The sequence below is a fragment of the Pterocles gutturalis genome, unplaced genomic scaffold, assembly GCF_000699245.1.
Source record: "Pterocles gutturalis isolate BGI_N339 unplaced genomic scaffold, ASM69924v1 scaffold14425, whole genome shotgun sequence".
Lineage (NCBI taxonomy): Eukaryota > Metazoa > Chordata > Aves > Pterocliformes > Pteroclidae > Pterocles > Pterocles gutturalis.
Window position 1 is genome coordinate 22,079 of NW_010146065.1, and position 12,698 is coordinate 34,776.

Consider the following 12,698-nt stretch of genomic DNA (forward strand, 5'->3'; position numbering starts at 1 on the left):
TTTTAACTTGCCTGTTGACTGTGAGTTATTCCCTGTAATCTGCTCTTTTGAGCCCACGGTGTCCTGTCTCCCCATGCCAAAGAGGGGTGCCACGCTTCCCTGCTGCTTTGCCTGGTTTTGTTGGAAGTGGCTGATTGCCGCTTCCTCAGTGTAAGGTTTGCCTTTAGTTCCACTCCTGTAACGTCCCGTGTGTTGTCAGTACTTAATGACCAGCAATTAATCTCGCTGCTGAGGCTCCTCTCACTCTGATCGCCTAACGAAGCCCCTGTGCCTGTGTTTGGAGGCTGGAAGTCGCTGATGTTATGCTGTCTCTTTGTTGAGTATCTCTTCTCATGTAGAGCCACTGTTGTTCGGGGGGGTTTCAGGCATCCTAATTATCTTCTTCCATTCTCTGTGTTACCGAGACTAAAGGCAATGCAACTTCTGATCCTGGTTAAGAAAAATAAATCCTAGCAATGAGGACTAGTCTGCCAAGCTGTCATTTTAGCAGGGCTTAAAAACTGTGTAAAGCCTCACTGGGGGAGATGTGGTCCTTTAGTTTCCCGGAGGATACAAGACAGGAGAGACTATCAAGGGAGAGAATGGGAGCAATGGTGCAGGAGAGTGGGGAACTGCACAGTCAAAACCTGGATTTTGTTTGTTTTAAGGGAACAATAAAGCTGAGCCCTGGTGAGCTGTGTCTATGTATGGGGATAGGTTTGGGCATCTACTCCGAGCCCTGAACTTGGGGCGAAGGCTCAGCTGGTTTGCAGTTGTCTCAAAGAGCATGTGCTTTGGAGGTGGAGATACGTTGATATCAAATTGTCACACCTGGCAAACTCTGAGCTCCCACTGGCGTTTAGCACTCTGGTTTATGAAACCTCAGGTTCATTATTAATTGCTGTTTAACTCCCTCCATATTTTTAGCCCCAAAACACCAGCTCAGCTTTTCCCAAGACGAGACTTTGGAAGAACTTTTGGTTTCTGAGGTGCCTTTTAGAGAGAGATCTCTCTTGAACTACCAAAAAAAGCCCATTTCAGTTTTCTGTCCTGTTTTAAAGAGCCTTGGAGAGCAACTGAATTGTATTAACTTGTGGGTTTTGGGGAGGATTTAATGCATTTTCAAGTTGTTAGCTCACCTGACATTTTTTAACCCTCTCTGAGCACCATTGCTTTCCTTGCCCTCTAACCCTTCCCTGGGGCACTACTTTTCTTATTTTGTTCTCATCTGCTTGGGTTTTCAGTCTTGCTCCTGAATATTATTTTTTAGCCGTCTCAGTTTGTCGTCTTATTAATGTATCATTCATTCTTTCTCCCAGATGATTAATAAAGAGATTATATAAGGCTCGCATGGTAGTTCTGATCCCTCTAGTGTTCTTCCAGACAGCTTTCAGCTGCACACTTTGATGTTTGGCCTGTGGTTTGTTTGGTTTTTTGGTGGTGTTTTTGGGGTTTTGGTTTTTTTTGTAAGCTACCCTTCCATCTAGGCTGGCTTAAATGGACTTTAAAGCAAAATTTAGTGGGAACACAGTGTCAGATGATTTAGTAAGATCCCAAATTACATCTCTGCCAAACATGTGAAAGAATTTGTCATTTTTAATAACACAAGGACGTGTACAGTTTACCAGCTGCCAACTCAATATTTTGTTGGCTTTAGATTGACCTTTAGAAGAAAATCTTTAGATGATTTTACAACATCAAGCTAAAAATTGTGGTTCAGACATTCAGACTGTATGAACTGTATGGTTTCAATTATTGGCACAGCATGGAGTGTGCTGCAAATTGACATGGGTGATGACATTTGCACGGTGAAACCTCAGGAAATTTGGTTGTCTTTCATGCAAATAAAAAATGAGTCAGTTTTGGGTGGTTGGTTTTTTCAGTGTTTTCTAAATTCTTTCACTGTAGGAGAATATAAACTTGTATTTTGGAGATGAGTTGTACAGCGATGGAAACCCAACGGTGACGTTCTTGCACGTATTGCACAACCTGAGCGCTCCCAGCCAGAACTCCCCCATGGCTGCTTTGCTGTGGGTTTTATTTGAACAAAGATTTCATCCAGTAGCTACTGGGTGTCATTCTGTCCCCTGCGATGTGGCACAGCTGACATGCAGCAGCCAGTCCTGCTTGTCTTACCCTGGGCCATGAGACAGAATTTTTTTTCCCCTGGCCTGGAGTGCTGGTCTTATTGCTGGAGCCAGAAGAGCAGCAAAGAGTGTTGAGCATCTTTCACCCCTCAAACAGCATCTCCAATGTATGAGGGGCCATCCTCTGGCTGGTGGAACCCTGTGGTCTTGCTTGGGTCTGAAGGAAGGTTCTTGCTCTCCAGATGGCCGGGTAAAGAAACTGGAGTGGGTCGTTTACTGTGGAAGGGAAATCACGGAGGAAGTGCTACAGTTGTCCAGTGGCTTATCTGGCCTCCTCCCCCGGTGCAAGAGGGGCACAGGGTGAGGAACATGGCTCTCTGAGCCAGCCCTTCCTCCACGGACTGGGTGTCACTGGGAAATACAGTGGGGGTAGGTTGGTGGCAGCTGGGACAGATGCCTCCTGCATCCATCTCGGCTGGTTTTAGAGCAGGGATGGGATAAATCTGAGGTTGAACTTTGCTGTTTTTCCTTTTACAGAGGAGGTCATGCTGGCAGAGGAAGACAAGAATGCAGAAGAGAAATCTCCTCTGGACGGTAGGTCATTCTGCTGTGTGGTTTTGCTCCTGTGGTACGTGAGAGGTTCACGCTGACGTGGCTTTCCGCTGTAACCAGGAGGGTGTGAGGAGCACACTCTTGCATGCACTTGGCATAAGTCGAGCTAAAGAGTCCCTTTTCCCATATTGGGTCTTTCTGAGGTTGCAGGTGGATGATGAGCAGTTACGTGACACACCACCCTGGGATGGGGATCTGCCCTTGGGGTCGGGCAGTCCCTACGCTGCCTGGGGGACCGCAGCGTGATGGGGACACCCGTCAGCCGAGCGTGGGTGGCTGTGTCAGGGATAGGCTGCAGAGAGGATGCCAGGAGAGAAATGCATTGATTGAGAGAAGGCAGGGCTCTAAACCGAGGTTTCCAAATGGCTTTGACAAAAAGACTAAGACCCCTGTTACTTGTAAGCAGTAAGACATAACAGGGTGTGGTGATCCGACCTTCCGACGTGTGACCCTAGCCTTGCAGGATGGGGACCGCTCTCCCTGTGCCTCCAGACCGATGAGCTCTTTAGGATGCGACAGCCAGTCAAAGTTCAGTTAAAGATTCTTCCCTCTCCCTTTTCTGACCATCTTTCGTCCTCCCATCTCTCCTCCTTTCCCCTCCCCTCCCTTTTCCTTCCTCTTTTTTTTTCTCCTCCCATTCACTGTCAGGGAGGGCCGCCTCGGAAGGGCCGATTCAACAAGGCACGGCACCGGCAGAGACTAGCAGCGGGTGAGTGGATTGCAAATCACCAGGGGCTTAGGCGGCACAGCGGGGCAGTGCTTCCCCCCCGCAGCCCCACGCACCCAGGTCACCGGTGATGCTTTCCCGGGTGGTTTTGCACCTTGTTCCGAGCCGCGCGGCTCCTTGGGGCACCCGCTTGTGGATCTGCCTTGGCCAGGCTGGGGACCTGGGTGCGAGGAGGACTCGGGGGAGGAAGAGCTGGGGCTGCAGAAGGTCAGGGTGAGGTGTGCTTGGCAAATCTTCGTGCGTGTGTGCAGGTGCGTGGGTGTGCGTGTGTTTGTCCAGCACGTGGGTGCAGCCAGGGCTGTTAGTCTCGAGTTGCGATGAGTGTCTGGAAGAAAAGAGTGGCGTAAGAATAGAGGTGGGTACAGGAGTAAAGACCCAGCTATAGTAAGGCTCCCTCTATACTAAGCTAAAGGAGCCTGGCAGTGGTCCCAGCGTTGATGCCAACTGGTATGGAGCAGCCCACACCTATGCTGGTAAATTGTCTCAGTCTCCAAAACAGAGGGACATTGCAGCCGGGGTGCCTGGAGAGATGGCACAACCCAATTGCTGAACACACCCAGGAGTTCTCTGGGGGAGAAGATAAAGAAGAAGGTGCTTGACTCATGCCAGACAGTGTTGTAAACTTTCCTCCCAGGGCTGGTTGTGTTCCAGTGCTGGGAATGGCCCTGGACCTACTGGAGTGTACTGGGAGAGATGCAGCCTGAAGGACCCAAGAGCTGGTATTGCTGGGAGTGAGGGTTCAGCCTACTGCTGGGTGGGGAAGAAAAGAGCAAAAGCAGTTATTTGCAAAAACCTGGATCCAGATCACAGGTTCAGAGCATCCCCTCCTCTCCGAGCCTTTCCAAACCTGGGTGATGTTCTGTGTGTTCCTGACGTGACAAAAGCACTAACGCTTGCCTTAGCTGCGGAGGAAGAAGCGCATCCCTTTCCCTGCCGAGGTCAGGGAGATTTGTGTAGGGCGAGGGGAACTTCGCGTAGGAACCTACCCCAGGGCAGTCGCTGCAGAGTGCGTGGTTTGCTGTGTGTGCCACTGACCAGTATGTATCACCACACCGTGGGGTGTCTTACTGCTGATCGAAAACGGTGCTTAGTTCCTGTGTGTCTTGGAGCTGTTACAAAACTGTATCGATGTATTTTTTTTCTGCTAGTTCTCAAGGTTTTTGCAGGTAGGTGGTGATGGGACCGGTATCCACACTGGTCCTGCCTTACCCCTCGTGCACTGGGGGAACAGCGCAAACCTCTCCAAGCCTTAGGCTGCAATTTTTTTTTCCCCATTGAATAAAGTGGTGTGGCGATGTTTGCCCTCCCCACAAAACGTGCTGTTGGACAAAGCGTGTTTTCAAAGCGTTACGATGTCCCCAGAGGGAAGGAGATACACAATGGTCGCTACTAGGAGCATGTTCACTGATTTGTGGCGGTTCCTTTCACCGGTTCTGCTGCTTACAGCATTGCTCTGTGGTATCCCAGCACCGTAAACGCTAACGTCTTAATGGTGCACACTGTAAACAGCGTTAATGTTTTTAATGGACAGAAGCACTCATCTCATAACCCACCGGGGCTCAGAAAGACGCAGTGACCCTGCCCAGCCTTTCCGCTGTGCTAAAAGGTCCAGCAGCTACAGTGACCCCCCCCACCCTCCTCCTGCATCTGCTGGGGTGGTGTGTGAGCGTGCAGAGCTCCGCCTGGCAAACCTCCACGAAGGTTCAATCAATAAAGGACCCTGGCATCGAAGCACGCGGAGGCCCTGCAAGGTTGTAGGTTGTCTGATGTGCTCCAGCTTTACCCTTGTGTGAGAGCTTGAAGCTGGCTTTGGGAAGGAAACGCTGGCCCTGGAGAGTGAAGGGAGGGGGAGAGGGAATCCACTCTGAATGCTCACGGGGCGTTTTCTCTTTAATTTGCACACAGTGTTGAAAAGAGCCGCAATAAAGAAGAGCAAAAATGACCTGATTCATGCTGAAGAAGGTGAGGACCATTTCACAGACATTTGCTCCGTTGGTGAGTACTGGCTTCGCATTCCCCGAGGTTTAGATCTCCACCTGAACGTGTCCCTGTCATGTTTCCTCCAAGCGGCTCCTTTGCTCCAGAAGCTGCAGTTTCAAGGAGAAGAACCCTCACTGCTCCTGCAGCAGCACTCGACTTCCCAAAGCAAATGGCTTTGTGGCTTCACCCTCTCCCCCACGCTGCCCGGCTCAGCTCTTGCATGCTGCACCCTTGAAAAGCGCCCTGCCGAAACGCTTGGGGAATCCCTGCTGCCTTGGCCATCCCGGGATTCTGCTGGGAACGTGCTTGTTCATGCAAACGAAACCCAAATATGTCAAACAATGCTGCTCAGCCCCATCTGTTGTGGGGAGGAGAGGACGTGGACACTCAGTCACGTCTGTCACTAACACACAGCATGGAGCTTTGCAGCCTTTGCTGTGTGAACGGTTACTGGGAGATACTGGGCAGTGGCCCTGATTCTCTCAGCCTTGTCTTAGAAGAAGGTCTTAAAGCCATTCTCTACATTTTTAAAGCCAGATATGGAGATGCACACCTGTGGGTGATTACCCCCATACCTCCAGTGCAGAGCGTGCCATCCTGCACAGCGCAGCACTCATGCTGCGAATTTGGTGTCTTCAGTTCTGGAGACTAAGATGCTGTCAGGCTGCAGGAGTCCTGCTTGTCCTGCAGGTACCCGGGAGCCAGTTCCCTCCTGGGACGCTGCCGGGTGGAGAGGCAGGAGGCAGGGCTGGGGTTTGCAAAGGGAGGCAGGCTCTGAGCCCGCAGCACCTCATCTAAGGGGAGATCTTTGGACATCAGCAGAAAGATGGTGCAGTCGTGGGCTTTTACGTGCTGGCTGGGGAGGCATCTTCCCAACTGCTTTGGAGTTAGCTATTTTGCTTATTCCTGTCCCTGTTGTTTGAGTCTGTGTTTTGTTTTGCTGCTGAAGCAGCCGAAATTCTCATTATCTTCCCAAGAACTGGCTTGGCACCCCAGTTACCACGAAGCAGCAAATCCTGGATGCCTCAGAGTAGCAGCACAAACAGCACATCTGAGAGTAACTGTCTGTATATGCTTGCGAGCATGAGTGCCTGAAATGCTCTCTGGAAATCTGGTGTTAATGTTTTCAGATATTACAGCTACTGCGATTTTTTTTTTTCCCCTTTAAATGAAGACGGGGTTGCAGGAAGTGAATGTTGCTCAGCATGTCACTGACACCATCACCCACTGTTGAACTGCCACCGGCCCCCAGGCTGAGCAGGCTGCAGGTTTTCTGGCTAAACTGCTGACACCTCTAAGAGAGGTTTGCTGCTGAAAGAGCACAAAAATGCAGCAACCGTGTGTGGTTTGGTTTTGTTTTATTCTGAACAGCTCAGATCCCTGCATGGATTAACAAGGAATGGTCATTTTTGGAACAGTTGTTCATGGTTGCAATAATAACGAGACCTTTGCATTCACATCCAAGTCCCTCCAGGCTCTGGGCACCCATGCCACATGAACAGATCTTTGAATTCACCATTTCAGGTGGCAACGGATGCCGGAGCATCTGGGCTCGGAGATAATCTGATGCAGAGCTGGGAACTGTCTCAGGAGCATATGGCAGGGAAAATAACAGCAGTGCTTTCCACCTTCTGCGAGTGGTTCACCCACTTGGGAAAAGTGTTTTTGATTTTGATTTGTGGAACAAGGCAGAAGAGAAGAAATGGATAAGGCAGATAGTTCTGCAGGCTCCTGAAAAGGCTGAAGCTCTGCATAACATAAACAATCGTGTCATATGGGCAATTATGCATAAAAAATATGTTTTTGAGAAGAGGTTTTTTTGGATGGTTTCCTATAAAGTCTGGCTGATGGGAGCATAAGGACTGGGGAAGAACTAACCAGCTAATCACTGAGTGCAACGTGAAGATGCAGACCAGAGCCGTAGGGACGTTGACAGGTCTCTTGCTGGCCGTTGACTGAATGCGTTGCACTTTAATTCAAACACAAGTACCTCAATGAGCCTTATAATTGCATTATAGAGCCCTATAGTGGTAAACACTTCCCAGTGTGTTCTCTGGAGTTGTTCTTAACGTTTTTTCTTTTCTTTCCTCCTAACTCTCAGCCTTTCTTTCCGCACTAATAAGCGTGCAGAGGTAGATGCGGGCTCCTTCTGGCTTCTCACCCTCCACGCTGTAGACACAGGGCACTGTCTCGATTGCCAGATTGTCCAGAGAAGTGGATGTTTTCTACGTTTAGATCAGTTTAAATACACAATGTGCATTGCTGCTTTACTGTTCTGGAAGATCAGTAGAGAGGGGACGAAAGGGCAGCAGACTGTTGCCATGTAAATCTGAGCGAATAGACTGGCTTCAGTGTCTGAGAGGTCTTTACCTGCTAGACAGTATTACGATACAGTGCAGCCTGTATCTTAACCTGTAGTTCAGTTTGTTGTTTTAAAGCAATAGATAAGCAATATGATTTTTTTAAATGATTTTTTTTTTTCTAACTGACAAAAGGAGGATTATCAAACTAACAGAACAACAGCACACTGAGCTATTCTGCAGGGAGTTTGTTCAAAGCCTGGCCAGGGCCAGTGCTGCATTTGGTGTGTTTGGTGGATGGCCAGGAATGCGAAACGGAGCAGAGAGCCTGCTTTGTACTGGGGAGACGGCGCGGTGTAGCTGTGAGGCTTGGAGAACCCGTTGCTGTCACATCTGGATGCTTCGTCCTTTCTTATGGGCGCTGTGGTTGAAGCTATTGCAGGATGAAACAGGATAAGATTCCCTCCCCTTCCAAGTGTTGAAAAGTAAGACAGCATACTCCAAAATTTGGCTGCCGCAGCCAGAACACTGTGTTCACGTTCTTCAGCCGTCTCCAACGACAGCCCGTGCAAGTCATCTGCTCTCATGGTGCTTGGGCCAAGACAGGACGGTGTGTGTCCTGGTCACCCCTACCTGCTGGGATGCTCCGTCCCACGATGGGGAAGGGCAATAGCATATTATCTTGCCACAAACCATCTTCAAACAAGGTTTGTTAGCAATTGCTGAGCGGTGCCAGCCCGGTGTGAAACAGGCAGCGGGCTGTTGCAGAGGAACTCCAATGGGTGTTTATTCCTAACGTGTGCTGATTTCTCCTGTCTCAGCACTGGCCGGAGATTGCCTTTTCATCATTTGTTTCAACAGTGCCTGCTACCGCAGGGGGAGAGCTTACATTAGAAATCAGTTCTTCCGTCAGCTTCCTATTGTTAAAGCATTTGACTCTTTTCCAGGGTTTCAGACCAGACTGGAAATGTAGCTGATACAAGCAGAATTGATACAAATGAGTAGCTGTGCCCAAAATACGATGCATGGAGGCAGATTGAGCCCTCTGCTGTAGAATTACATGAAGTTGGAGAGGAAAATAAGGAGACTTCACTCAGTTCGTTAGGAAGGGCTGGAGCTTTGCCTGGTCCTTGGAGCAGGGGAAGTGGTGACCAGCTTTCCCGTTGGCAGCTATCCAGCTCCATAAGGATCTGCTCCACACCACGGGCAGACATACCTCTGTGCCTGGTACTGTCCCTCCGGTCAACTGGGAAACCAAAAGTTCTGCATTAAACTGGGACAATCCAAATTGCTTCAAGGGACTGGAAGCCCAGTTTCTTTAGATGGTGGAGCTGGGCATTCATTCATGCAGTTTTAAAATCCCAGCCTTCATCCCTCACGATGTCATGGCAGGCGAGGTGCCCTTGCTCAGCCCATCGTCGGTGTGCCCAGCTTTCTGCTCAGCCATGTTGCTGGTGCTTGGGAGAGGGTCTGTGTGCCTGGGAGCATCCTTCAGCCTTTTGCCTGCTGGGCTGTGGTGTGGTGACTCTTCTTTCTGTCTCAGGTTCTCCTTTTGCCCGTGCCAGTTTGAAGAGTGGGAAGAACGAGAGCTCATCCTACTTTCGGAGGAAAGAGAAGATGTTCCGGTTCTTTATCCGGCGCATGGTGAAAGCTCAGAGCTTCTACTGGATCGTCCTCTGCGTGGTCGCCCTCAACACGCTCTGCGTCGCGATGGTGCACTACGACCAGCCGGAGAAGCTCACCACTGCGCTGTGTGAGTACCAGGGACTTCACCTTTCCTTTAACGAGTTCATGCGTTTTTGATCACTCTGAGCGCTGCTGTCACGTCCCCGTGAGGTCTGGTTTTCCATCATCCCTCGGAGGAGGGATGCATTGAGTGGTTCTGGTAACTCAAGAGTAATGGAGACATACCATTCAGAAAAAATCCACCAGGATGTGATACTGGTTTGAGATGGGAATGTGATCCTAAATGTTATCTGAAACTTCAGATTCAACTGTGTGTGAATCTTGTAACACTGCAGAAATGTTTGTTCTGTAGCAGGCTTTCTGAAAGGAGGGGTGATGGCTCTGCACTTGGATGAGGGCAGGTTTCTCTGTCTGATCAGGGTCTGCCCAGAGAACTGCAGAATTCATGACACTTTGCAGCAGATCTGCATCCATGGGTTATTTTTATTGTGGACATATGTAGAGCTCTGCAGCTCTGATGCCCCTGGGAGAGCAGCATGTGCAATGGCCAGTGCTACCTGGGAGAGAAGAATGTCTGTCTGTGCTTGTAGGATCATACTGGAGTTCACTACAGTCGTAACAATTATTGTCATATTCTTTAAAAGGTTTTAACTTTACAGAAGGTCTTGTTGGACAATTGTGTCTTCCTTACTAACGGTGTGTGATTCAATGGGATGGATGTCATGATGCCCTTCTGGAAAAATATGTGCAGTAGTGATAGAAATGATACCATACAGCAGATTATGTTATATGTGTGCAAAAGCTTTACTTCCATTGGGTTCCTGTGGTGACCTATTGGTTTAGGCTTCAGATAGTCGAGAAGTGCTTTTGAAGTATGATTTTTATTTTTTTTTAATTGCATATTGGTCTGTCCTATGATGAATAAGCAGTGGAGGCAATCAGAGCCTTTGCACATCACAGTGTTACGCTGAGGCTGCAGACTTGCTCCCGAAGCTTGTTTAAACAAAATGTGGCCAGTGAGGAACAGAGCTTTGTAAATTTTTTTTTAATGAATGTTATAGGCTATGATTCCTAGAGCTGGGGGACTTGTAGAAATTGGTAAGGCAGGAATATGGTGACACTGAAAATGGTACACTGCAAATTTTTCCTTCTGAAAGGAAGGACTTTAAAGGTTTTTTTTCTGGAAGTCAGAGCCATTGCATTGGCCACTTCCGAATCTATAAAATGGCCAGGAGCAGATAATTTGTTCAGATATTCAGATGTGGCTAGTTCAGAATTTGTTAAGTAAAACTTCTGAAGCAAGAGAACAGAAGACTAGGAAAAAAAACCCAAATATTTCAAACAGTCTGACTTAATAACTGTGGCTTAGATCATTAAAGATACTTATCTACCTAATTTTCATTGATTTCTATATAAATCAGATACTTAAATACTTCTTACCTTATGATAAAGAGGCAAACTTTTGAAGTATTTTTTTGCAGACCTAAAAGGTCGAGAATACTAGCTGCTCAGACTTCAAAAAGCTCCCTATTGATGTTTGCTGGAGGATTTAATACTGGCAGGTAACTGGAGCTATTAGTGAGAGATGAATAAGAAGGACAGTAAACTTCTTTCAACTCTGGGTTGGATTTTTTTTTTTTTACAAGATTTAGACTGAAAAGTGAGACAGACTACACAGCAGAGAAGTCAGTCTTCCTTATTAGTTTCCTAAATTTAACAGAGGAAATAATAAGCTAGATTGGCAGAGTAATTAGAAGGTTGAGGCTTAAGATTTCCTCTTGAATTAGGACTAAAAGTCTAGAAAAAAAACCCCACACGGATTCTTTCAACTCAAAAAAGAAGACTTCAGATTTCCAAACTCAGTTTTGGGAACACCTTATGCAGTCACTTTTCTAAGAGAAGATTAAGAAATCTTTGAGCCAGCAACTTCTACTTGAAGTTCGTATGAAAGCTGACAGGGGTGCTTCTGCTGATTAGAATTAAATCTACAGCTCCAAGTGGGAAATGGACCTGGGACAGAGGCCGTAAATTAGGTTTCCAGCCTACTTCTGTACCTAAAGAGAAAAAGTAGGGAAGATTGAAATTGTGTTGTACCTGGGATCAGGAATTGGGGTGGATCCTTCTTTCAGGAGCTCTGGATCTGCCCATAGCACCCGATACTGTGAATTAATTTCAGGAGAACTTGGGTAGCGCATTTTAATTTCTTGGTGCTGGAGTGCTACCTAGCTAAGAACAAGTGATCCCATTGAATTATTTTTAATGGGAAAGTCAGAAAAACCACCAAAGAACCATATGTTAAATCCTCAGCATCCTTTCGGCCATAGGTGTTTTCCTGCATCTCGTCTGCCCTTGACATGTCTTCGTGTCATTGCACTGCCATTTACTGTAGGGCCCGGGTGTCCTTTGTCAATAAGAAAACACCTGGGCAGATGTTTCCCAAATCCATCCCTTAGATTCACTAAAAGAAATACTAATGGCTACAGATAAATGCCGCTAGAAACAACACTGTAACTGGGGAGGGGCAACACAGGGATGGGGCATGGCCAAACCCCAATACCTGAGGGAATCAAAGGCTTTGTGGATGTTCTCGTATAGGTACAAGCATTGGGTCTTTAAATGGAGTAGTACAAGGTTAACCACCGTGACGCAGAAATAAAAGCCAGAGATGCAGAAAGAATGGTCGTTACGGAAATTCTAAGGTGCTCTAGGTAACTTGGGGGGGTGGTGGTGTGGTTTGGTTTTGTTTCCAAGGTAGTTTTCCCCAAGAAGAGGAGCAGAGGCACCATGAGTTCATTCCAGGGAGGATTGTCTCCGGTCTGTCTTACAGCATAATGTACTGGAAACTCTGGGAAGAAAGCTCTTTTAATGTAATTTTCAGAACAAAAAACTTTTGAGAATTGTCCACTGAAATGGCTCCTAAATTCAACCTCTTAAATTACAAGAGTCCCATACCTCCAAACCCTCCCAGCTCTCCGGGGCAATGAGCTGCAGTGCTGTATTCATGCCTGTCTTCACCTTGGTGATAACCTAAAGGCTTCTGCCTGCTTTCCTGATGATACAGTTTTCATACTATAATATTTCCTACTAATCTAAAGTTTAATATTTTACGCCTCAAGGTACGTGGGACTTTGCGTGGACTAACTGATTATTTCACTATTGCAGTCAGGGTAAGACTGGACTTGACCCCTCACTCCTGCATGCACGGGACTGCAGCCATCCTGAGCAATCCTGCACCAAACGCGTTGGTGAAGGAGCCCAGCCGTGGCTGAGCCCTCGAGGAGTGCTGCTTGAAAGCCCCGTTCTGTCCAAGATCCGTGCACAAATCCG

General features: G+C 47.8%; 1 protein-coding gene across 1 annotated transcript in view; it reads left to right on the plus strand.

Moving 5' to 3' along the window:
* LOC104470614 (voltage-dependent N-type calcium channel subunit alpha-1B-like) overlaps positions 1 to 12,698 on the plus strand; it is a gene marked incomplete at both ends in the record, with an annotated part of 46,576 nt that overhangs the window by 20,210 nt on the left and 13,668 nt on the right. Inside the window, 3 exons of the mRNA XM_010085600.1 lie at positions 2,604 to 2,660; positions 5,311 to 5,400; positions 9,229 to 9,438. Of these exons, the coding sequence (XP_010083902.1) occupies positions 2,604 to 2,660; positions 5,311 to 5,400; positions 9,229 to 9,438 (357 nt within the window). The remainder of the gene's footprint in view (positions 1 to 2,603; positions 2,661 to 5,310; positions 5,401 to 9,228; positions 9,439 to 12,698) is intronic.